Source organism: Balaenoptera acutorostrata, chromosome 10, assembly GCF_949987535.1.
Source record: "Balaenoptera acutorostrata chromosome 10, mBalAcu1.1, whole genome shotgun sequence".
Classification (NCBI taxonomy): domain Eukaryota; kingdom Metazoa; phylum Chordata; class Mammalia; order Artiodactyla; family Balaenopteridae; genus Balaenoptera; species Balaenoptera acutorostrata.
The window spans coordinates 87,028,281-87,054,951 of record NC_080073.1 but is presented as its reverse complement, the minus strand read 5'-3'; the positions used below and the strand labels follow the sequence as shown (position 1 = coordinate 87,054,951).

The window sequence follows — 26,671 nt, the reverse complement described above, 5'->3', positions numbered from 1 at the left end:
TTTACGTTTTTGTTTATTCATTTGTATTATGGTAACTGGGCACCTTTCTTCTGACCTTGATGATCTCACCTCTATTTTAAGGAAGCTGGTAGGAAACTGAGATCTGGACCACCTCTGAAAAACTGAATGTCGAGTCAGTTGTCCAGTCACACAATGGTATAAGCAGCCAACATCCTCTAAAAGAGTCCATGCCCATAATGGCATCATTGACATTTGAACTGCGTGGAGTTGTTCTCTGAAAAGTGCCATACAGAAAACACAAGGGGGGCGGCGATCGTGGTGGTGATGGGTCAGAGGTTCTTCAAGTGAACTGAATGAGGCCAGCCGCGAATGAGGACAGCCGGGTGAGTGATTTCTTTGTTCCACGGCGAAACAAAATACTCGAAAATGTTCTTGTAACAAAGAGTGTTGTTTGCTCAGAGTGGACATGATGTAGTGAAGAGTTTTTGAAAACTTTCATTTGGTGACTAATATTTTGACTCAGTAAAGATATTAAAAAAAACACTTCTTTAACCACAAGGTCTTTGTGTGTAAGGAAGGTTATTATAGTTATAAATACTCAGTAGTGTTTAACGTGATAGGAGGGTACCCCACTGGCTGTGGCTGTACACTGCTGCGTTCTGTCCCCAGGACTTTTGTCCCCTGGGAGACTATTTTGCATGGGTTGTCAAATCACAGTCCTCATTTTCTTTTCTTTTTTTTTTTTTTTTTCAAACAAAAATATGGTTTTTCCACTGCATCAACAGACTCAAACAGCACCAGATACAGTATAGGGACTCAAAATGTTAAGCTGACGATAATATAAAGAAATTAGAATTAAAAGCAAACTGAATTCATTTTCCCTTCGCATGTGTCCTGTAACAGTATAGTAAGACTGGCAAACCAGGGGAGAGAAATTCAAAGCACCCCAGTTGGCAATTTACAAGGGATTCCAATTTTAAGACTTCCATTAGTCCTACCTGGCTCAACGTTTCATACTCATACCAACAAACCCAACTCGATCCAGGCTTGTTGAAGTACATTACTTCTCCCTACTGAGATTCTAGAGGGAATAGAATACATGGAAGCACATCTTGTTTCTGTGCCTAATATTTAGGTAAATAAAGGTAAGGCACCCTGACCTTCCCTAATGGGCATGTGCATAAATGCACCTGGACTTCATGTACCTTCTAGTGTCCCACAGCCTAAATCCAATCCAGCTTTAGGATTTTAAGTTATTGACACCCACGCTTGACTAGCCTCAACCCATTTCTCTAGGTTCTAGTCTGGCCTTGTCATAGTCGTGATAAACGTTCACACCCAAGAAGCCCTGACTGTCAGCAATACCTTACTGTAAGCCTGTCTTTACTGGGCTCTTCTACTTGCCAACACTGAAGTTACTTACTGGTTGGGAGAATAGGCTTTCACTTAGAAACCAGGAGACAGATAGCACGCTTCCAGTTATTTTGCAATGAATATCTTTTGTCCTTCATTAACAGGGACCTTACTTTCCTGCCCCAAGTAAAACACCAGATATGAGGAACAAGAGCCCAGTTTTTTAGTTTGATCATTTCTTGCGTTTGAAGTACTCCTCGATGACATCCTTGGCCTGAGACTCTTTGCCATAGTCCTTCACCACCACACAGCTGCAGCCAGCCACTTCACGGGGTTTTCCCTGTCTGTCAGTCTTACGGAGGCCTACCCGTTCCCCTGGTTCCTGTTGTCATCAGCCTTACTCAGGTTGATCTGGTGCTCAGCACAAAGGGCCTCCACCAACTTGACATAACGTAGGCTCATCACAGTTGGATGCAAGCACGCAGAGATGGGCTTGGCGCTTGTCTAAGGCTTTGGCAGCTTCGCGAATTCCATGTGCTACGCCGTCCTGGATGAGGGCGGTCTTCAGCACCTCTTGCAGAGCAGTATTAACGTCCATTACACCTCCAGCAGCAAAGCCTTCCTCGGCCACGGGGCCATGGCTGTGGGTTAAGGGTGGAGCCGAATCTTGAGTGCATCCGAGCCTCCGCCTCTGTGCAACTCCACAGCCGCAGGGAAGGAGCCACGGTCCTCATTTTCTGTGTATCTGATGAGAATAGAGGCAGGCATATTCCCTTGATTTTCCTAGTAGTTCTGCCTTTACATATTAGTTTTACAGAAAAAAGGTGGTCCTTTTTCTATTTCTTGACTACTTTTATTAGGAGAGTCTATACTTTTGGTAATAGTTTTGCCATTATGTCATTATCTATGAGCAGATATAAATCACTGCACTTATTTTAAAAGACCAGTTCAGGGCTTCCCTGGTGGCGCAGTGGTTGAGAATCTGCCTGCCAATGCAGGGGACACGGGTTCGAGCCCTGGTCTGGGAGGATCCCACATGCCGCGGAGCAACTAGGCCCGTGAGCCACAACTACTGAGCCTGCGTGTCTGGAGCCTGTGCTCCGCAACAAGAGAGGCCGCGATAGTGAGAGGCCCGCACACCGCGATGAAGAGTGGCCCCCGCTTGCCGCAACTAGAGAAAGCCCTCACACAGAAACAAAGACCCAACACAGCCAAACATAAATAAATAAATAAATTTGATAAAATAGGGAGTGATTTAACAATAAAAAAAAAAAGACCCAGTTCAGAGAATTTTATTCTGAGGAAATCTTTGTATTTAGCACTTTTCCAGTAAGTGAGTGGGCCATTGATTGGGTTTTAACAGCTATTTTGATGAATGAGTTGTTCTGTTATGAAAGGATTTCACACTTAAATCTTACTTCTTGGGCTGTGCTATTTTTGTCTTTTGAAAGTTATTTAAAATGAAAAGAATCAGCACATAAGTTTTATATGCTGAAAGTTAAAGGGTGATCCCATTGTTTCAGAATTTGAGTTTCCACCAGCATTACTCCTCCCATAGAGGGTCCCTAAAGGGTGTAATAGTTTTGATGGAATTTGTATATTCCATGAATGAAAAACAAACTACAGAATTTCCTTTGTGACTTTTTTTTTTTCCTATCCAAGTTCCCGTTTGTTCCCCCACCAATATAAAATAAAATGAAACCACCACAACAAACTGATGGGGGTGAAAATGAAGAAGTTGCCCCTGTTATAAATAGAGGCCTACCACCTCGCCCATGCACACACCCACAATCTTTTAAGCTTGGCCTGGGAGGGGAAAATGTTTTCCCCTCCTTAGCTATTTGAACCCTCTTGGGAAATCATTTGAGTCTGAGTTCTGGCTACTCTTGCTGCCTGGCTGGCTTCTAGCTAGCATATGAAGGTGGAGTTTGGTTTTCCCCCCATCCACCTCCCTCTGCTTCTCACCTCCATCTCCCTCTGCTTCCTTTCACTGGGATTCATGGAGTTTTCCCTGCCAGGAGGTTATTTTCTTAATGTAATATCGGGTCAGGAAACCCTTTACCTTTTATGCAACCTGCCTGCTTCTTTTCTGGGCTTACTTTGATTCCTATCATGGAGTCTGTCCAGTTTTCATTATTCTTTCCTGTGTGGTGGATATTCAGGTAGTAGATATTTCAGATGGTCTTTCTTGAACAGAACAGCAACTCCTAGCAGTGTGGCCATAGACAAATTGTTGGCCTTTGGGACCATGGTGTCCAGTACTGGTAAAGCCACCAAATGGAAGTTTCTGTTCTCTTCAGAGTTGGGTCTGTCTCTGGCTGGGAAGTGGGAGGCCAGATGCAGAGATGCTGATGTTAGTTGGAAGGCAGTAATTAAGGGCATGGAGAGGCTTTGGTGTTTGAGTCCCAGCCCTGTTCTGTGTGACCTTGTGCGTGTTACTTACCCTTGTTAAACCTCAGTAATCTCTGCCATTGGGGTTTTTGTAAAGACTAATGAGGTATGGCATGAACACTCTTAGCACAGTCATTTGCTGGCACATGATCAGTAAATGGTGGAGGTGATGGTGACGTTATTAGGAAAGAATTGGCTGGAGACGCTCCCTTCCCACTTTCCAAGATTCCAGCATCATGCCCATTTAGGCTGCGTTGTTGTCAGACTCAAGGAAACTGTCAGCTTCATTATTCGTTTGGTTCCTTATTACTTTCCCCTCCTTATAGGTTCATTACTTGTATTTTTAAGATGTTTTCTTTAGCCTTACCACAGTCAGAGACCGCTTTCTAAATAGCATTAAAATGGAAATTTGACTGAGCCTCTGATTCTCTCCCCAACTGACCCAGGTGGGCAGACCTTCCTTGGGAGGGTCATTTGTTTTTCAAGCTCCATAGTGAAGAAGCAGAAGGTTTCTCCTTACTTCTAAAGTCAGCTGCCATTAAAGTCTTCCGTGTTCAATGGGTAGCTTAATGTCTTTTGTAACGATTGCTATTTTTGAACCAGTGTTTGTGTCACAACATTTTGAGCGTAGAATATTCGTTATCTGACAGATCCTCCACTTGTAGAACTTTACAAACGACTAAGAACAATCCACGAGAATTTATTGCTTTTGGCTGGAGGCCAAGAATATGGGCTCGTTCGTTTATGGTATGATACTTAAAAAGGCCAAAGACCAGAGGTTTAATTCCCAGATAGACCAATTAGTGTAGCTTTGTTCCACAACTTCAGATTGAACCTCAGACCCCAGCCATCTGTCTTTAACATGCGTGCCGTTGACCACAAGGGGCATTGGTCACATTGATGAAAGACCGGATGGATCCGCAGAAGACCATGAACCAACCACTCACTAGGAGGAGAGATCCAAATGCCCCCTGCGTACAAGATGGTGAGTCAGTAGACTCAACCTCAAAAATGAATGCTGGAGAAGACTGTCAAGGGAGCTATTGTTTTAAAAAATGTTGAATAAGAATTGCTAAGTGATCATAGGCCAGATGTCAGGGAAGTTAGGAAACTCTCAGATATTTTAATTCTGACTGTGTATTTATAACTGAGTCCTTCGTAGAAGATAAAGGGAAGGTACCAGAAGGAAGAAGTATGACAATGTGGCAGTTTCCTGATGAACTTAGATCTTAAAAGGAAGTACACAAAAGATAGAGGCCTGACAGTCAAGGGGAACCGCAGTGATAGTAGCTAATGTTTACATACTTGTGCCAGGCACTAAGTGTTCTTATTTGACCTCACTAGAACTTTATGAGGTTGATGTTATTGTTGTTGCCATTTTACAGATGAGCAAATTGAGGCACTGAGCTTTTAGGTAGTGCTGTAGGTTGCACAGCTAGTTAAGTAGCTGGGGTGTGACTCGAGGCTGTCTGATTCTAGAGAGATGTGAGACTTGCAGAAGATGCTATGGACGATAAAATGTTGTCAAAGAAGTGCTCAGAGCCAGAAGAAAATAAAAGCTGCATCTGAACGGAACTGATGGAGGGTGTGTGTACTGATGGAGCAAAACCCTTCAGCTCCTATTATCTTTTTTTTTTTTTTTGGTCTATCTTTTATATACATATTTAAAAATCCAGAATGTTAACAACGTGTTGGGGAAGTAATAAGAAAGATCTAGTTTTTCTAAATGAATTTAAGCCTCTTAGCCTAACAGAATACCTTCCCAGGGTCCTGAGGACATTTGGGTTAGAGGTTGTTCATCCATGCCTGCGATCTTTAGGGAACGTGGAGAACAGAAAATAGTGCCTGACAGGTGGAGGGGGGCGCAGGTGTGGAAAAGGTTGTGAAGCTCTTCTTCAAAGGAGCTGGTATCTCCCAATATTTAGAGCTTACTGAGTATCCAGACTTGCTCTGAACGAGTGCATAGTATACAACTAGAGTCAGAGAAAGGACATTAAATGGGACAAAGTTTAATTGTCTGGAGTTAAAGTGGTTTTCTTCATTGGCTGGTGAGTAACCCGCACTTGGAAGAATTCAGGTGTAAGATGGATGAGACTTCGGCACGGGGATGTCTCAGACGCGATATAAACATCAGGAGGTGATGAGACCATTAAGATTTCCCCTGACCTGTTTCTAAGAGCATGACTTTGTATGTATAAAACTAGGCCAGAGACTTATTTGTATCTTTGGTTTTCCCTCTGTGAAGAGGTTATTTAATCTCATTTCCAGATGAGGAAACTCGGGTTCGGAGAGGATGAGAGTGACTTTCTCATGTCAGCTTTTGGTGACAGGCAGGCTAGACGCTCATCTGGACTGATAACCCGACTACAGCTGTCATGGATACCGGGCCATCCCGAGAGTCTCTAGATGCAGGGCAGGTTTGGGGGCTGGGCTCACCGGGGTTCAAATCCTAGCTCTGGAACTTACAGTCATCCCTCGGTATCCGCGAGGGGATTGGTTCAGGAACCCCCTGAGGATACCGAAATCCAAGATGCTCACCTTCCTTATATTAAATGGCATAGTATTTGCATATAACCTATGCATATCCTCCTGCATACTTTAAATCATCTCTAGATTACTTATAATACATAATACAATGTGAATGCTGTGTAAATAGTTGCTAGAGTGCAGGAAATTCAAGTTTTGCTTTTTGGAACTTTCTGGAATTTTTTTTTTCCAAATATTTTCGATCTGTGGTTGGTTCAATCTGCGGATGTGGAAACCTCGGATCCAAAGGGCCAACTGTACTCTGTAACCTTGATTACTTCTTTGACTGCTCAATGGAAGAAATGGAATTGTTGTGAGGATTAAGTGAAAAGAAAGTGCTGGGCATCTAGTAAATACTAAGGATATGTCTTTGTTCTTTGTAGTTAGGCTTGAAATCTTTATTTTATTTATTATTACTGATAAGTTTTCCAACATCTCTCAACTCATGCCTAAGAAGTTTCATTTTTTACCTTATTTTTCTCTTTGGATGATGTGAAATTTCAAAAGAGCATTTCTTACAGTTTCTCTATATGTAAAAACTTTATATCTTCTAGGGCCCTTTGGGTGAAGGATCCAACTACAGGGCCTTTAGCAGTTCTTACCTGCTCTGAAAGTATGTCATTTATTCTTTTTGAAAAAGATGCCCTCTAACTTTCCTCCTCCTCCAGCTATGCACGTGGCTCACTGGTTACTTTGGCAACCGCACTCTAATAATCTTGTCAGGAAATATGATGTAACTATCTGTCTAATCTTATTTTCCAGACGTAAAATAAGCACACAGTTTCCTTCTAAGAATCCTTCTAAAGCGTTCAGGGCCTAGGCACTGCTTCTCCTTGTTCCGATGTTTTATAAGATGGTATGTACTTGAAGAATGTACATCATTGGGTGTTTCTTTAACTTAGAATGTTTATAGCACCCAATGGCCAGTGTGTCACTGTGAAGGCTTATGTGCTTTCATGTTCATTCTCCCGTAGTTGAGGAAATTTGGGGTAGTTTGTTTTATTTTTTTGGCCATGTGGCTTGTGGGATCTTAGTTCCCCGACCAGGGATAGAACCCGGGCCCTGGCAGTGAAAGCGCCGAGTCCTAACCATTGGACTGCCAGGGACTTCCCTTGGGTAGTTTAAAAAATGCAGAATTTTGGTTTCTAGAGGATTTACATTTATTTTTAGACATAAAGCATCTAAGGTAATTGCTGGGATAGTTAGATCAAGTCAGTATTTTCACATTTTCCAGAAGAGGCTAATTTTTTTTTTTAATTGTGGTACATTTCTTTTTAATTTAATTAATTAATTTATTTATTTTTGGCTGTGTTGGGTCTTCGTTTCTGTGCGAGGGCTTTCTCTAGTTGCGGCAAGCGGGGGCCACTCTTCATCGCGGTGCGCGGGCCTCTCACTATTGCGACCTCTCTTGTTGCGGAGCACAGGCTCCAGACGCGCAGGCTCAGTAATTGTGGCTCACGGGCCTAGTTGCTCCGCGGCACGTGGGATCCTCCCAGACCAGGGCTCGAACCCGTGTGCCCTGCATTGGCAGGCAGATTCTCAACCACTGCGCCACCAGGGAAGGCCAGAAGAGGCTAATTTTACAAAACATCTCTCTATCGGCTCATTAGTGAGGAGTAAGTCTGTATCTTCTCAGCAGCCCCCCACCTTCCCCAGCACCCCTAACATCCTCAGTAGGGTTCAAATAGGACCCCCAGTTCTCTGCTCCTGGAAAGACCCTTCCACACTGCCAGCCTCTCCATCACTGTCTGCCTTCAGCATCAGGACCAGTCGCATCACACTTCCTACTCCTGTTTGTGCCAGTCACCATAGGAAGCCTGGACTCCCAAGGCATCCCTCATCCTTTGTCATGTCCTCATTTGACTCTTTACTTCAGTTTTTAAAATCCTGTCTCTCCCTCTGGAGCCCCCTCCCTGTGCACTCTGTGCCCTCGGGGTCAGTCATCAGCAAATCCCCAACTTCCTGACCTTGTCTGTGGACATCCCCTTCCCCTTCTTGCTTTTATGGAAACCTGGGGCTCCCCTGACAATACTGCTTCTCCTGCAGGCCTCTCAAGTGGCTGCAGGTTTTTAACCTTACCCTTGAACCACGGTTAGGGATGGGGTAGTATCCTCTACGCTTCCCTGGCAGTGCAGTGGTTAAGAATTAGCCTGCCAATGCAGGGACACGGGTTCGATCCCTGGTCCGGGAAGATCCCACGTGCCGCGGAGCAACTAAGCCCGTGCGCCACAACTACTGAGCCTGTGCTCTAGAGCCCATGAGCCACAACTATTGTGCCCACATGCCGCAACTACTGAAGCCCGCGTGCCTAGAGCCTGTGCTCTGCAACAAGAGAAGCCACCGCAATGAGAAGCCCGCGCACCACAACGAAGAGTAGCCCCCGCTCGCCGCAACTAGAGAAAGCTCGCATGCAGCAATGAAGACCCAACACAGCCAAAAATAATAAATAAATAAATTTATTAAAAAAAAAAAAAAGGTTTTTTCTACAAGTTTTCTGTGCTGTATCCCCTCCTCCCGAAAGCCTCCTGCTCTGTCTCAGGTCTCTGTGTGCGGCGCACCGTCCCTTGCCAGGCGTCTGCTCCTCACCCAGTCACTCCCCTCGTTCCCTGAAGATCTCGGCTTCTGGTTCACTGTCCCTCGCTCCAACGCAACTCCTGCTAGTTCTCCTGAATTTCACTACTCATGTCGGTAATCCTCCCAACCCCTTCATCCCTCAGCTTCTCAACCTCATCTCCTCCTATGAGTGGTCTCCCACCTTCCTCAGTGACTCCATCCCAGGGTCATGCCCTTGGTCCTGTCATCACCAGTAACCTCTGTGCCTCTATAGCTCTCTCTGGACACCCCACTCTGACCGCCACTCCCGTCCTCTGGCTCGCCTTGTGCGGTACCTCCAACCTCGACAGTCCTTGGACCACCAGGACCTTCAGTTCATTGAATCCGCCACCTCTTCATGGTTCCACCCTCACCCCAAGTCCTGACTTCTCTCCTTTCGCAGCTTGAAATCCCTGATCAACCAACTCTCATCACTACTTACATCCTCATCACCCTTGTCCCTCTCACACTGTGTCATTCTCGCTTGACTAAACCACAATTCCGGTTAAATCCGGCTCTTTCTCTGCACCTACTCTGTACTTGCACCTGGGCAACCACATGTGCCGGGACAAAACCATACCCTGCCGTATTGATCATCTTACTCTAAGTTAGTGATCACAAGTGCCAGGTGGGCCCATGATGTCATCTGACAGTCATGTCGTGTTGCCACTCTGTCTGTTCATTCCCTCCCTCTCTTAGACAACTATCCCATACTTTATACTTGCTGTGCAAACATCCATTGTCTCTGTACTCTTTGCCACTTCCTTTTTCCCTAAAAAAAAAAAAAAAAAAAAAAAAAGGAAGCAATTGGAAGAGAACTTCCACATGCTCCCTGCACCACACCTAGCACCTGCCTGTGTCTGTGCCCGAGCCACCAGCTCCTTGGGCATGACATCCCATTTCCATCTCCAAATACCTTCTCAAGGGCATTGCTCCATAAAATTTCTCCTTTCCCTCCTATATCATCAGTTTTCTCTCTACTGAATTCCCACAGGCATACAAGTTATTATTTTTCCCATCAAATAAAAACATCCTCTCTTGACTCTGATTTCGCTTCCAGCTACTGGCGAATTTCTTCCTCTTACAACAGAACATTTGGAATGAGTCATCTGTATTCATCACATCTAATATTGCTATCCGCCCCCACCCTGCCCCGTTCTATCCGGAACACATACGGTGGGGTTTTTACCCCTCACTCGGACTCCACTTCCTCTGCTCCTATCAGGTCATCAGTGACATTTCACTGCTGCGATCCACAGTGGTCCCAGTCTCCTTTTATTTCACCTACAGCAGCATTTGACACGGTCGATTATTCTCCCCCTTGAATACATTCTCCACTTGACTGCCCGGACACACCCCTCCTGGTTTTCCTTGTTCCTCTCTGGCTGGTCTTTCTCAGCCTCCTTTGCTGGTTCCTCATCTCCCCAAACTCTAAATGGAGTGCCTCAGGGCACTTATATCTCTTCTCTATTTAGCTTACAGCTTTAAAACTCATCTGTGCCATGAAGATTGCTACATTTTTATTTGTAGCCCTGATCTCTCCTGTGAACCCCAGGCCCTCTTTATCTGACTCCCTGCTGGTCATCGATACTCAGATGTGTCTAATAGGCATTTCAAACATAACATGTCCTTGGAGCCCCTCAAGGGTGCTGAGGTGTCTGTTTCACTGGGTGATCATTTCTAGGGGCTCCTTTTTGGGAAATTGCATCTGGGGGATCGCACAAGGATGTGTGGGCAAAGGAGGGCTTCTAGAGGCAAAGGGAGGGGAAAAAAAAGGCAGGTTGGGGGCAAAATTGCCTTGATAATTGCTTGAATCTTGTCAAAGTTACTACTGCTGAGAAGCCTTAATGTTTTCAGAGGGAGGGCCTGAGAGGGGTGTAGGATGTGGGGATAAGCTTTGGAAAAGGTAAATCAGTGATGAAACCTAGGGCTGATAATGCCTTTTCTGAATGGATCTTGAGGTAATATCCCGTCAGCTTGTTTTTTGATTATATAAGTTCAGGAATACTGGAATAAAAATCAACTGCTTGAAACGTACAGATGTTTTGCTAATATTTTCTAGTCCACCGATACATACAGTGCCATTTCTCCATTGAGTTTGGTGAGTAAAGGGTTCTGGATAACTTGATTATCTGGGTAACTGAGAGTTAACTAGGTTTCAGTATTGCTAGTTACTATTTTGTGATTTACCTATTCAGCTCTGTTTTTAGCTGTTTAATGAACCTTGGGGAAAAGGCAAAACTTCAAGTTCTTTTGTTCTTTTGGTTTTGAAATGTTTTTAATGAAAATGGTGTGGCTATTACTTAATAATTTGGGGAAGTGTGTTCAGTTAGGGCATTTAGCCAATTAAAACTATTCCCACATGAAAAAAAAAAAAATCAACTGCTTGAATTTAAAACCACAATAAAAACAAACAAACAATGTAATTGTCCAAAAAGGAAATCCTAATTCTCCTCTTACCTCCAAGCTGCTCCCCTCCCCCACCAACCTGCCTCGCCAGTCTTTCCATCTCAGTGAACAGCATTCCATTCTTCCATTTACTTAGGACAAAACATTTGGAGTCATTCTTGAATTATCTTTCTCTCACACCCCATCAGCAGATCCAAATCCTTCAAAATATATTCAGAATCCATTTCTTATCATCTGACTGCTATCACACTGGGCCAGGCCACCATAATTTTTCAGCTGGATTAATGGAATGTCCTAACCGGCCTCTCTGCTTCCAGCCTGATCCCCTTTAGTCAGTTATTAGATGTGCTCAGATCATGTCAGTCCTCTTTCCATCTCATTCAGAGGAAAAGCCAAAGTCATTCCTGTGACCTATAAGCTACTATGTGACCTAGGCCGCCATTACTCTCTGACTTCATCTCTTAACTTTCCCCTGTTTACTTTCTCCACTTCATCCATCCTATTTCTTGTAACCATCTGGGCCTGCTTCCACCTCAGAGCTTTTGCATTTGCTGAAATTCCCTTTCCTTTCCCATCCTGTATCCATGTGGCAAGGCTCCCTCACGTCCCTCAGGTCTTTCCTCAAATGTCACTTGTCCAGTGAGGCCTTTCCTGCTTTTCTGACCACCCGTCTTAACTTTCAACACCCCTCCAACACTTTCTGTCTCCTTTCTTTACTTTATTATTCCTTAGCATTTAGCAGCATCTAACAGAGTCTACGTTTTATTTATTTATCTCATCCCTTGTCTCTTCTCCCTTCTGCTAGAATATAAGTTCCACAGGACCAGAAGTCTTTGTTCTGCTCACTGCTTATTCCCGAGGCTGAGCGCATAGGTTGCTTTGTGGTAGAGCCTCATAAATATTTGTTAAACAAGAATGACTATTTCTTGCTCTGGGCATTCTTGTGGCTTAAAGTTATTGTAAATCTGTTTGCCACAAAGCACTAATGAAACTAATTATTTTATTTCATGTTTTCTATTAAGTATATTTACTATATATGTCACATTGATTTAAGACCATAATAATAGGAATGGCAGACAGAATGCAAATTAGAAAAGAGTTCCTACAGCTTTTCCTGCTGGTTGATTTCAGTGCATCCCATTCATGGTACAGCTTTCTCTATACATTTGGAAATATGTCAGCTTATTTCTGTCCACGTATCCCGCCTTATTACAAAAGCAAAGAAAGATTGAAAGGAGCTGGTTGGAAACGGGATGATGTAAGTATGTTGTAACCTAACGTGCTGTTTCAAATGCTGGGTGATGTGAATAGACTGTATGTTATTTATGTTAATTACCTCATTTGCCAGAGGGCACTGATCACTGCCTTTTGTTGTGCAGTTTGCATTATTCCATGCCAGAACTTTTCATTTATTACTTCGGTTCTACCTCTCTTGTTTGGGTAATCATGTCTCCAGTCCTCCAGTTGTAAGTTAATTTGTATTCTAAGACCAAAAAGCTATTGAATATTTGACAACTTTCTCAAGTCAAATTAATCATAATTACCTAAATTCAGCCATTTGCTATCTTAGTAAAAGTCCATTGATTCCATGCCCCACAGGTTATTGCACAGACGCTATAAAGCAAAGGACAGAACCCGTTCTGGTACGTTCTGGTTTCTCTTAGTCTATCCGAGTGAAGATTTAAGGCAATTCATGGTTCTGCTTACTAGCAAGTTTAAAAACACATTTCATTTTAGAAATTAATGTACTATAAAGTTAATACTTTGGGTGGGGTACCGTTCTATGAGTTCTATAAAAAATTTTTTATTTGGAAGTTATTTTAGATTTATGGAAGAGTAGCCAAAGTAGTTCAGAGTTCCCATGTACATTTACCCAGCTTTCCCTAACGTTAACAGCTTACTTAACTGTAGTAAACTTACCAAAGTCAAGAAATTAACAGTGATACAATACTATCAACTACCAACTTCATTTGGATTTTTACCAGTTTTTCCACTAACGTCCTTTAATTCCAGGATCCAATCCAGGATACTGTGTTTCATTTAGTCATTTTTCTCCTAGTTTCCTGCAATCAACAGCGCATCTTTCAAAGCTTTACATGAGAAAGTGGTCAAGTTAATGCTGCAGGGAAGTTGTGAGAATTACACGTTTAAGGGGCTAGGTGGAACTTTGGAGATGTCCTGATCCAGGGGCTACAAAGAGGTGGCCCTATGAGCTGAATTCAGCTCGTACAATATTGGAATAGGATTTGAGTTAGTTGCCAACATTTAATGATTAGGAGGTTTTCCAGAAAAATCTGTATTTTTGCCTTCTTTTTAAGACATTGGTCGCTCCTGCTGCCCCAGGTCTGTTGACTGACTGGGACGATTGTGTGGCTTCAAGATGTGTCTGTCCCTTCTCTATGGGCAAGTGTATTCCACTCACTCCAGATTGTGCCCCTCCCAATGCTGCCCTGGGCTAAACCAGCCCCTCATCTCACAGGTGAAGATTCCCCAGGAGGCAAGCGTTGCACGTAGCCCACCCTGTCTTGCTGTCTGTGCTCCTCTTGGTCTCAGAGCTGGCAAGGCATGGTTTTGTCTCCCCCAGAGGACAGCAAAGATTATGGCAGGGAGAGGGTGCAGTGTAAATGCTCCGTGAGGTCTGGTCCCACCCTTAGTCCGCATGCAAACTCTGAGTTTGCAAACGAGTTCCCTGAGACGACGTCTGATTTGCAGCCACTTCCTGTTTAGCTGTACACGGTTATCTAAAATATTATGTGAGTTGCTACCATGTAAAAATCAGGTGATGAACCTGAAAATCCAGCTTTGTGACTTCTCTTGAGAAGTCAGGTGACCAGGCAACGCTGGGGCCGCATTCCCACCCGCCGTGGTCTCCTGGCCTGGACTCAAGTCTGTGCCTCAGCTGGGAACTGGCTCATCTGGCCCCTGCATTCCATCTGTGGGACCCTGTGCTCATTTACAGCGTTTGCCGTAGGTTATTGGGTTGGAAACCAGGGAAGCCCCAGTAGTTTCCTTTTTTTGTGTTTCTTTTTAAAATTTATTTATTTATTCATTTTTGGCTGCATTGGGTCTTCGTTGCCACCCATGGGCTTTCTCTAGTTGGAGCGAGCGGGGGCTACTCTTCATTGCGGTGTGTGGGCTTTTCATTGCGGTGGCTTCTCTTGTTGCGGAGCATGGGCTCTAGGCACACAGGCTCAATAGTTGTGGCTCGTGGGCTCTAGAGCGCAGGCTCAGTAGTTGTGGCACAAGGGCTTAGTTGCTCTGTGGCATGTGGGATCTTCCCGGACCAGGGCTCAAGCTCATGTCCCCTGTGTTGGCAGGTGGATTCTTAAACCACTGTGCCACCCGGGAAGTCCATCCTTTTTGTGTTTCTTGACATTAGTTATTCTTGACAAGGAGTGATTTCAGTAATTCCTCCAAGTTGTTGAGGACAAAGGGAATTTGGGACAGGGACTTGTGATAGGCTCAGAGCCTAGGTGTGCCGAAAGTCGGCTATCTTGTTTTGTCTTCTGTGTCCTGTCCCCTCTTCCCAGACATGCTGTCAGCTCCCTTTGTGTGACCTAATGTTTAACGATGCATATCAGTGTAAAGTGTTCTGTTCAGGGGCATTTGTGTTAGAACAGCTCAAAGTACTATATTTAAAGAACTAAGTGGAAGCTACAGTGGTGGAATTTCAGGCGGTGTCTGGTTGGTATCCCTGTAATCTCATCCCAGGAACGTATACTTCTATTTATTTATTTATTTGTTTATTTATTTAAATTAGGAATTGTACTTAAAAATTTTTATTTTATAGAACTGTAGTTGATTTACAGTGTTGTGTGAATTCCTGCTGTATAGCAAAATGATTCAGTTATACATATATATACATTCTTTTTCATATTCTTTTCTTTTGCTGGTTTATCACAGCATATTGAATGTAGTTCCCTGTGCTATACAGTATGACCTTGTTGTTTATCCATTCTATATATAATAGTTTGCATCTGCTAATCCCAAACTCCCAATCCTTCCATCCTCCACCCCACCTCCCCTTTAGGAGCGTATACATATAGAAGCAAGAAGAGAGCATTCTCTTTTCAGATCATTATAGAGACATGGGGCTAATTATTAAAAGGGTTTTGTACATATAACTCTAAGGGTGTATATCTATGTGGCCCAATATGGCAGCTGCAAATTTATATGGAGCTACTGAGCACTTGCAATGCGCTAGTCTGAATTGAGTTGCACTGTGAGTGTAAAATACATACCAGATTTCAGACTTACCATGAAGGAAAGAATGTAAAATGTCTCAGTAATAATTTTTATATTGATTACATGTTTAAATGCTACTATTTTGGATAATTAGATTAACTGAGTTAAGTTGTTAATTTCATCTCTCTTTTTTTACTTAAAAAAATGTGGCCACAAGAAAATGTAAACTTACAGACATAACTCATGTTATGTTTCTACTGGATGGGGCGGCTCTAGATTCTGCTGTATTTGATGGCAAGAAAGGGTGAGCAGCCTGTTTTCTAGGCTGTGGTAAAGTCAAGTTCAAAGAACAAGTGTGGACAGAATGGAATGGTAAATTGTTTTCGTAACTCTTGGCTTTAATAAAGTTTGTACTTCACTGATCACTGTAGTGTATTTGGTGCATTTAGTTGGATACCAAGTTGCTCTATTGCTTGTTTAGCTGTATTGGTGGTGTGACACTGTTGGAAGTCAGAAAGATGCTCGTTGGAATTCAAGCTTCTCTACTATGTCCTTGAATCAATTATTTAACCTCCTGAGCCTCAGAGCCCTGCCCTGAAAATAGGGACTTTGGTGATCCACCCTATTGTGTGAAAATTAGGGAAAATAATACATGTAAAATGCCCAGTGTAATATTGAGGACACAGTATTAGTACAGTAAATGATATTTATTTTTGTTTAAATTTATCATTCCTGGTAGTATGAAAAAAAGTCTCATTTTATCACTTCTGTGTGCTAGAAGTAAGGCTGCCCCGCAAATCAGAAAAAGGCACCTTTTTGCTTCTGTGATGTGATCGTGGATCCACCAGAAAACCTTTCTACGTGGATTTTTTTTCTACTCACTCTTTCCATGGCAAAGGTTTTTATAATAAGTGGATCAGTCTTTTCAGTTGTTGAGGTTCAGTATTTATTGAAACCCAGCAGTGGACTAAATGACAGATACTTTCTAGAAAGTATTGGACGCCTTGAATTTTGACGGAAGCTGGAGGCATCTGTCGTGGGTACGATAGAAAGCAATCTATACATTACTACATAAAAGATCCCAGATAACTGGACAGGTGAGGATGGGCGGAGTGACCAAAACCATGCCGTGGAGAGCGCATACCTGCTCTTCATCTGGTCCTCTCCCTTTGCGGTTGTCAGGCACACACAGGAGTACTTTGTAGTTTTATGTTGTTTTCTTTTTTTAGGTAAGGCTAAGTTTTCCACTTCCTCAAACTATTGTTATGTGCCTTATGGAACTTATTAAACTTAGTGGAAGATGAATGTGTATAACCCTGGGGAGCATCTGCAGGTGTTAACTGCTAGAGAAACCCTGAATGGAAGAACAGGGTACCAGGAATAATTGGTAGTTTTGTGTGTGTGTGTGTTTTAATCCTTTCTCCTTTGATCGTAAAAGAATCAGGACCCAGAAGATAGGAGTTTGGGACTCGGAAGGCTCATTGGTGGCCTGCTCGCAGATAAAAATGCATAGACTGGAAAATTTTTTTTTTAAAGCTTATCTATTTTCCCTTAAATCAATGAAAGATACTGCATTAATCAATCATTTTCTGGGTCAAATCCATGTCTCTTGTGCTATAAAGGCAAGTCTTACATCTCTCACTTCTTTCCTCAGATTGGCTTTGCTTGGCAGTAACTTTTCAAATGATAAATCGAACTCCTTCTTGCCAGGGTAACTCTCTATTAGCTGTGGACGGGCTTGTTACATGCAAAGTACTCAGCTAGTACATGTAGAAATGCTTTGTAACCTACAACTCCTTTATAACATATGTCTTATTATTGACTTGACCATGGCTGCTGGCCAGGAAGTTTACTAGAAATCACCCATAGATTCCAGCCAACCCTCCTGCCACCACCTCTTGGTAGGTATGGATGGTGCTTTCGGGGTGGTCCTTCTGCTGTCCCGCCTGGATCTCAGCCAGTATCTCACGGCCATCAGGAGCCTGGCTTTACCCACCAACTCTAGGTTATGGTTGTCTGCTTAGAATATCACAGCTACTCTCTAACAGGGACTCCTCTGATTCCTGATAGGCAGCCTCTCTTTCTGAATTCTTATTATATTAATTAATATATCATCTTATAGCTGTACAATAACAATAGACACTAACAACTGATTGCTTACTATTTGTCAAATACTCTCACTTGATCCTCTCAGCAACCATAGGGGGTAGATGTTGTTATCCCCATTACACAGATGATAAAACTGAGGCACAGAGAGGCTAAATGACTTGTCCATTCTCAGGCTTGACTCGTCAGAACCCAGGCCTGTTGAAGAGTAGCTCCTGAGCTCTTAGCCATGCTCACTCTGTGACTTCTGCTTAGATTGTTTTCCTTCTCTCCGGCCACTTGTCTAAGTATTTCGAGTCTTCAAAAGCAAGTTCTACTCTGAAGTGACACTTTCATTATGGACTCCAGGCTACGCTCTTATGTGCTTTTATCCCTCCTGATCTGGACCAAATGAAAGATGTCTTCCCTGTCTCTATGGTTTAAATCCTTTACAATGTATTTTTTCCTGCTGATTATTTCTTGTGTATTAATCTTGATTTTTAAATTTTATTGTTAGTACTTCTAAGGTGGGGGGGCACTTTGTATGTTTCTCCTCAATTTTCCAAAATACTTAGCATGGTGGTAAGTGAGCTCATTTGAAAACATTTAAGAAATAGGTATAGAGCCTTTGCGGCAGGCTCTGTTGGTTGCCTGACTGCCCCGTTCATCACTCCCTTGTTCATCTTAGCCTGTGGAGTGGTGATTAGCATAAGAGTGGTTCTCAACCAGGGGTGATTGTGCCCTCCGGGGGACATTTGGCAGTGTCTGCAGACATTTTTGATCGTCACAACTGGGGTTGGGGTGCTAGCTGCATGTGTGGGTAGAGGCCAGGGCTGCAGGTAAACATCCTGTAATGCACAGGCTGGTCCTCCACAAGAGAGAGTTATCTGGCCCCCAATGTTGGTAGGGCTGAGGCTGAGAAACCCTGGCCTAGAGAGAGTCACATGATACATTCTGGCCAACTGAATATAAGTGAAAGTCCACTGGGGCTTTCTGTGAAAGTTTTGTTTTTCTGAGACAGGAGATATCCCTTCCTGTTTTCAGCTTCTTCTGCCTTCAACATGGGCTTGAGCCCAGAGGCAGGGCATCCATCTGATGCCCAAGAGGTAACAAACATGAAGGTAAAAGTCAACACATCTGCAGAACTTTTTTTCATCTTATCTGCTGAGTATCCTTCACAGTGACGTAGGGTGAGACGTGTCTTTATATGTTTGTTCGTTTACCGCTTGCCCTGCCGCTTGTCCCCCTTCTACAAAATGCTCCTACTGAGCCTTTAGGTCCAGAAAAGATGCTCCTCTGGCCAGACATCCCCCTCTGTAAGACTGCTGGGCCAGCCATTCAGTGAATTTGCCCAAGTTGTTGTATTGTCTTTACAAACTTGCTACCTGGGAATCTAGGTAGAGGTGGGGTTTGAAAAACCAGAGATTGGGTTTAACGAGAGGGGATGTTTGGGGCAGCAAGTATAAACCTCACCAAATACCTCAGCTGAAAATATTCTCTGAGTTGAGCACAAGGTCCCAGCATGGAAAGATGTACAAGGTTGTTTTTCCTGGCACTTCTCCCTCTCCAGTATCCCATATGGTAGCTCCCCTAGTTCTTAATGCCCCCTGGCAGCCATGCCCTTGTCTTGCTGGGCCTGAATCACAGGTGTTGGGTGCTGTTTAATTTTGAGTTAATTGGCCTTGTTGCTGTTAGACTCTTGTGTGGTTTCTTGAATTCATGAATTAGTCATTAAGTTGTGTTTACCAGGCAGGCACCCTGGCAATCTGTGGTCTGTCCAGCTGACCTTCTTTTAGAAGGATGCTGTTTGTGCAGCCTTTAGTATACAATGGTGGGGAAAACAGAATTCTCTTTGGGGACCCTTTAACTGCAGCCTTTTCTTCCAACTCTTACCTTTGCAGGTGGTTTTGTGCCTTACTGGAGAATTTTAGTGGGCTTATCTATCAGGGTGGGATGGGAGCTGTGTTCTGAGACTTAATAGGCTTTTGTATTATTTTTGTAGCCACCTGTAAGGGTTGAGGAAAGTCAGTTATTAGATGAATTTTCCCCAGGAGGACTCACCTCTAGAATAAATGAAATTAAATTAGATAATTGGGATTTCCTTCTTGGGACGGTTGTTGTCAGGTTCTGTTTCTTTTTTAATACAATTGAGAAAGCACTTGAAATTTCAGAGTCACAAATATGTGTCACAAAACTCAACGCAGTCTGAAAGCACGTAGATATTTATGGTTTGTTATTCTAATTAATGTTTAGTAAGCCTTGAGAAGTTGTCATTTACTGCCTATCCTGGGTAGGGGTAAATTTCCCAGCTCAGGGTAAACAACCTATAATTATGTGGTTAATGAGATAAGAAGCTCTAACTACTTTCTTAAGTTGAAGTGCCTTTCTTAACAAGTAGCTGGTAAATGAAATGAAGGCACAAGAATTTCAACTTTACTCCCTAGGGGTGGACTGATGTGGTGTGGTGGGCACATTGTCTTTGATGGTATGTTGTGAATGCTTCAGATTTCTAGGTGTGATCATCTCAGAGTTTGAAATCACACACTTTATGATTTATGCGAGGGCAGGATGAATCTAGTTAGTTAATTGAGCGGGTTGTAAGCTTTTAACCCCCCAGCTTGGACCAACTTGTCTTATTCACTGGTTTTGTTTATACAAGGAGTAACCAACAGTGCTTTACATGCACTTAAAAAAAAAACTTTTTGGTAATAAAAATTAATATTGGTTTAAAATAAAACTTAACCTATTCAACGCATGGACCAACCATTTCTGAACTAAATTATGAACACAACTTATGTTGAGTCTTGGCTGTTGCCTCAAAAACATCAGCAGAAATTGTCATATTGGTTGTAATTTTTCTTCCATGAAATAAGAGATGGGTTTCATTTCTGGGTGAAGCATTGTAATTGTCTTGTACTTTCATTTCTGGTTAGATTAGATAGACAGTAGAAACAAAGAGGGAATATGAAGTAGGAGAGGTATTACTTTAATGTGATATGTAAAAAAATATACAGGGTTTTCTATTTTCTGGGGGTTAGAGCACATGCTAGAGATAAAAAGAAGTAAAAGTTAGGAAATTAATCAAATAACACATTACCTATAAACATTACAATATATGTAAAGCATATCAAACGCTGTATAAAGTTGGGACATTCAGAGCCAATCTATATGCCTCAGTGATAGTTGGGTCATACGGAGTCATTATTATAAGGAAGTGATGTACCTCTGAAGGAGGTATAAGTAGTCTCTAGCTGCTTATATGAGAAGCCATAGATTGTTTAAGGCTGGTCCCCTAGCAAACAGTGGCAATGTGTACCATGCATTTCTGAGAAATAAAGCCAGGAAATGTACAGCAAAACAACAGAACTTAGTATATAAGCAATTTAAGAAATATGACACGAGGAGGGTCCAACGATCTGAACAGCAATCGTGTTAGTCACATGCAACTCATGTATACTGGCATTGTGCTTAGAAATCTCTTAGGATGGCAGTTTTATTATGTGGCCGTTGTGACCAAGAATACTGATTGTTTCACCCAGTTTGGGAAGCTAACTGTGACTGTATAATCATGCTAAGTTTGATTTGTTCTCTGCTGGGTGTGCATTAATTATTGGGATCATGGTTTGTCCTTTTCTGCCAGGGTGCACAGAAAAGGCTTCTTGAGTGCCTTAAAGGGAGGGCTCCCTCCTGCTGGGCAGAGGTCTGTGAAGGCCGCTGGGGCTAAGACTCTCCCATACTGGCCAGAAAGGGAAGCCGGAAGGACTTGGACTCGCTGATTTTTGCTGACACCATTCAGTCCTGCTGCTGGAAGCCTTTAATGAGCTGGCATTTCAGAACTGCGTGGCAGGGCAGGCTGCTTTCCCAGACACACACAGCTCTGACGGCTGGCTTCCCTTAGCTCACCGAAGCTCTTTCTGCCTGGCCAGGAGGATCTCCTGGCCGACTTGCCACTGGACCCAGGAAGGCAGAAGCATCAGCCATTAGGCTGCCCAGTGCTCAAGATAAACGTGAAGATACTCAGCGGAGCAAGACCTGGAGGCAGGCACACAGCCTCTCCTCAGTGCAGCGTTTCAGGCGTGTGGGTTTGTGTTTGGAATTGGAGAGGAGGCGCTCTGATGATCCAGCGGGCTTCGAGCTCCAGTGGCATACTAATTTTTTTTTTTTTTTTCCCTGTTGCTGGGATTGCCTTCCGTTGACTATGGAAGCAGAGAAATCGCAATGGGAATCATTTCCTGTGAGTGCCCTGATGTGCACAGTGGGGGAACCAGGAAGCTCACCTGGAGGCTTTGGCTCATTTCTGAAGCCCTGAGTCTGGCTCTGCCCTTAGGGGTATTTGGGCCAGTTGTTACTGTGTTTCCCACTGTGTAAATGGAAGGTTTGGCCAAGTCTTGCTGAATGGTTTAGTCTTTTACAAAAACAAAAGCACTTAAAAATTTTTTTTTTTTTAATTTTTAATCTTCTTTTTATTTTGGTCACGTGGTGCGGCATGTGGAATCTTACTAGTCCCCCTACCGGGGACTGAACCCGTGCCCCCTTCATTGGGAGTGCCAGGAAAGTCCCAGCACTTTTTTTTTTTTTTAATGAATAAAGTTTAGCTTGTTTTTGAACCTGGCTTTATTGACCTAAATGAGCTTAGGCAGGTTAAAGGATAAAAGGGAGTGCTTTTGCAGCAGGTAGGCAGGGCCTGTCACTTTGCAGGTGCATCAGTGTCCAAATGGGAGCCTGCAGATGAGATACAAGTCAGCCTCCCAGGGAGGTGAGGGGAGCAGAGTGCCTCAGTACAGTCATTGTTCATTGTCCTCCCACTTACATTATTTTAATATGATTTTTAAAAAAATTTATTATTTATTTTTGGTTACATTGGGTCTTTGTTGCTGCGCGCGGGCTTTCTCTAGTTGCGGTGAGCAGGGGCTGCCCTTCGTTGCGGTGCGTGGGCTTCTCACTGGGGTGACTTCTCTTGTTGCGGAGCATGGGCTCTAGGCGTGCGGGCTTCAGTAGTTGTGGCACGTGGGCTCAGTAGTTGTGGCTTGTGGGCTCTAGAGCACAGGCTCAGTAGTTGTGGCGTATGGGCTTAGTTGCTCTGCGGCATGGGGGATCTTCCCGGACCAGGGCTCGAACCCATGTCCCCTGCATTGGCAGGCGGCTTCTTAACCACTGCACCACCAGGGAAGCCCGCACTTACGTTATTTTAAAAACTGCACAGCATTTAAAATTCTATTAATAGAATACTGGATTAGGGATAGAGTACCTAGGCTTTCCCTCCTTCCATCAGTGTTAAAAGGAATTTAGGAAAATCACTATTTCCTGTGTTCGTGAATGGGGGAGGGAAAGAAACAGACCTCTTTTCTCCCTTTGAAATCGGGAAAGAACATCTTGCTGCAAGGAGTGAGAGTATAAAAGATACCTGAGCTTTCTTTTTGTAAGAAAACTTTCATTGACCATTAGGGCGTTTCAGTTAGTCAGCAGGCAGATTTAGAAATTTTCTGTTGACTTTCTTATCTCCAATTTGTTCAGTTTGTGGGGGCCCCGAGTTCTGGAAGCTCATTGGGATCTCTGCTAAACCATAGATACTTTGTTATTGTTGTTGTGTCAATTTCAGCTCAATTACCAGAAAACATTTTTTTAACCAAAATACTTAATATTTTCTCCATCATATTTTCTAGGCCAAGAAGAGGAGAGGCTGAGACAGCCAAGGCAAAAGCTGCTCAAATTATTGTAGCCAAGGGGAGAGATGTGGTCCTTGATGCTGCAGGGGAGGACCACAGAGAAGGCAGAGTGGAGGGCCAGATTGACATTTGTCAGTTGACATCTTAGTTCATTTGAACTGGAACGATTAGACCTGGCCTTATTCATACTGAGAAATGGATGTGTGTGATAGCCGTATTCCTGTGATGTGGGGATTATTCACTGTTTTGGAATGTCTAAACCATTCCTCAGTTCTCCATAGCAGCCTGAAGACCAGTAATGCTTGCGAAGCTAGGTTATCCCTGTTAAATTGATGTTTTATCTGAAACCCATTTTGTTTTCAGACATGTTGGAAATGTTCCTAAAATGCATGTGTGCGCCGTGGAGTGGAATGCTCAGTGAGTTCACTTTATTATCCTTTGGTGATTGAGACATTTTTCCAGTACATCAGGGGTTCATGATAAGTTCTTCTTTTCCAAATCTTTACATAGAAGATGTGTATAATTGAGTTAATTTCCAAGTGCATATTCCTCAAGTGCTTTGTGTATTTTTTAAAGAGCCTGAATGTTTGTTTCTTATTCATTCTTCTGATTAATTTCATTCTTTTAAAATTATTCTGATTAATTCCTTTTAATTTTCCGGTTGGTTTATGGTTCTTCAAGTTGAGTATGGGTTATTTCTATAAATGGAAATGTGTCACTGTAAACCAGTGTCTCTGGCCTTGAGGGACCTGTGAATTAAATGGAGCTTGTTTTTGATACTGTCTGCCTCCCTTTTCTCTTTCTTCTTCTGCCGGTCTGTAGGATCCAGGGTCTTCACCTTTCTCTTGCCCTCATCCAAGCCTGATCTCAGAAAACTCTCTGACATTCGAAATTCATTTACGCTAAAGTCACCTTCATGAAATGACAAATTTAATTTGTTCCCTCTCCCAGGAATAATCGCAGTTACAGCTTTTTTCCTTATTTTTGGTATGCAAGGTCCTATATCCTGCTAATCGAATTTCAGGACCTAGAGTTTTGAGTACAGATTTTTTTAGTCTTGAGCTTATTCCTTATAATCATACCATGTGGTAAACTGCTGTTTTAGTTGTGAGTAGCTGCCACTCAGGAGGAGACAAGTTTCTGAAAAAACGTTCAGAAACTTCTAGAAAGGAGCACTTTTGTTTTCTCAACTGAGACTTCAAAAACAAAAAACAACAACAACATCAGGAAATGCTGCTTCTCCTATGCCTAAAGCTGTCATCCTGGAAATTGTACCTGCATTGAATCTATCTAATTCAGCAAACGTTTATTAATGACCAATGCATGCAGTTAAAACTACTGCACTAGCTATAGAAAAACCATCCATTTCTCTTCTAAAGTACATAGAGGGTGAAGAAATTTGGTAGTGAGTAGCTGACCGATGTAGAATGATTTTTAAATTTCTAGACCTTGGGAGTATTTCTCAGGATGCCAGTAGGTATAATAAAATGGTTTTGTGAACAAGTAAATTTGGAAAAAGCTTAGTTAAATGAAGGGGATTCCTGCCCCTCGCCCCCACTAGAGCTGTCAGAGGGGGAAAGTGTATGCAGTATTTCCCAAATTGACTTGACCGTGATTTTAAAATTTTGTATTATCATTATTGAATTATTAGTCCCTGAGGGGGGACTAGTGTTCCTTGGTTGGAGAATAGTTTGGAAAATGCTGCTCTGGACCATGAAAGTACTTTTTCTCTCTCTTTTTATTTTTTTATTTTATTTTATTTTATTTTTTTTCTCTCTCTTTTTAGAGAGCTCTTTTTTATTAGTGTGTATGTGTTTATTACTCAGAGACAGAAAAAATGTTCTGTAAATAGGTTGGTTATATAAAGAGTGTGTGAGGTTGGTGAGGTTTTGGAGGGCTGGGGGTCCAAAGATGGCGGTGGTGGTAACCTCTGTGGCATGAACCCTCACATAGTGTGCTCACTCAGGGATGGTGCTCAGCGTTTCTTCTGGAATCTAAAGCCAGAAGTAGGAACTTGCAGTTCTGGTTTATAGGTGACAGATAACTTGCCCACTATGCCACTTAGGGAGTGTTCATGACATGCCAGCCACATTTTTTTTTAAGGTGATAAGATTTTTTTTTTTTAAACACTTATTTGAGATAATTATAGATTCATATGTAGTTGTAAGAAAGGATAGAGACCCTATATCCCTTGCATCCATTTCCTCAAGTGGTAACATATTGCATAACCGTGTTACAGCTTCACAATCCAGAAATTAACATTGATACAATCATCAATCTTATTTAGATTTCCAAGGGTTTACATGCATTTATGTGTGTGTGTGTGTGTGTGTGTTTAGTTCTATGCAGTTTTATCATGTGTGACAATTCATGTGACCACCATAGTCGAGGTACCGAGCAGCTCCATTCCAAGGATCCCTCGTGGTCCCCTTTTATAATCATAACCAACTTTCTCTCTATCCCTTATCTCTCTATCCCAACTTACTCTATCTCAGCCCTCAGCCCCGACAACCACTCAATCTGTTCTCCTCCTCTGTAATTTTGTCATTTCACGCATGCTCTATAAATAGAATCAAACAATAATAACCTTTGGCGATTGGCCTTTCTACATGCTGTCGCCTTTTAATCCACTGCTTCCAGTCTTTGCAACCATCTAGCACCGTAGGGATTATGAATCCTCTCCCCCAGATGAGGAAGCGAAGCCTCGAAAAGGTAAAGTGGCACAGCCAAGGCTACACAGCTAGTGGACCACAGAGGGGGCCCAGGTGTGCCTGACTCTTAGTCCTGGCTCCTCTCACTCCGCCCTTGACCTTACTCTGGACTCCGGGGATTCACATGCTGTTCTTTTACGTACTCAGTTCTCCTTTTCCTTCCCCTGTATTCAAAATTAGAGTTTTGGCTTTTTTCTTTTTTAAAAAATTGTAACTTTTAAGAAAGCAAATTGGATCACATTATTATTTTGGAAGTGCAGAGATGGGTATTTTTTCCCCTCCCGCTCTGCTTTGCGCTTATTACCATTTTTGGAGATTTTTTGGCTGACCTCTCACTACCTTGACACCGGATCACAAATGAGGAGGATGTTGTGGTGTTAGGGGATAAAGGTGGAGATTCCTGCACGCCTTTCCTTGAATCCATATAGAGGCGTCTTTGACTTACAGCATATCTGAGTGCTGTACTACTAGCTTTGGTTGCTGTGGTGCTAAACATACTCCTAGGGCCCCTGGGACTTAACTCACTGCAAACAAGAAGCTGTCAGTGCATGCAGGGTTGGGGGAAAGCAAAACACATACATTTCTATGAATCACAGTCATGTCAAAGGCTATATATATTTAAGAGAAAACTCCAGAACTGTAAACAATGAAGCCTTTTGAAATCTCTGTGTGGGATACAGTCTTTAACAAGATTATGGAACAGTTAGCCAAATCTAGACTTTTGTTGATCACTGAACCCAGCAGGCTCGCTCCTCTTTCAGGGTCTTTGAACTAGCTGCTCCCTCTGCCTGG

General features: G+C 42.8%; 2 protein-coding genes and 1 pseudogene across 10 annotated transcripts in view; 1 reads left to right on the top strand and 2 right to left on the bottom strand.

Moving 5' to 3' along the window:
- The window catches only part of CARMIL1 (capping protein regulator and myosin 1 linker 1), a 316,754-nt gene that overhangs the window by 46,659 nt on the left and 243,424 nt on the right, over positions 1 to 26,671 (top strand). For 4 of the 9 annotated variants that reach the window (XM_057554260.1, XM_057554261.1, XM_057554258.1 and 1 more), the window contains exon 1: positions 21,706 to 21,736. The exons of 3 other annotated variants lie outside the window; for them this stretch is intronic. In XM_057554260.1, the coding sequence (XP_057410243.1) occupies positions 21,721 to 21,736 (16 nt within the window). In that variant the 5' untranslated portion in view covers positions 21,706 to 21,720. Of the gene's footprint in view, positions 1 to 21,685; positions 21,737 to 26,671 lie in introns of those variants that run through there. 2 more of the 9 variants (XM_028162578.2, XM_028162577.2) reach the window with 1 other exon arrangement.
- LOC102997685 (cytidine monophosphate-N-acetylneuraminic acid hydroxylase) overlaps positions 1 to 26,671 on the bottom strand; it is a 269,255-nt gene that overhangs the window by 215,891 nt on the left and 26,693 nt on the right. The gene's annotated exons all lie outside the window — the stretch shown is intronic.
- On the bottom strand, positions 1,523 to 9,301 carry LOC103016426 (40S ribosomal protein S12-like; annotated as a pseudogene).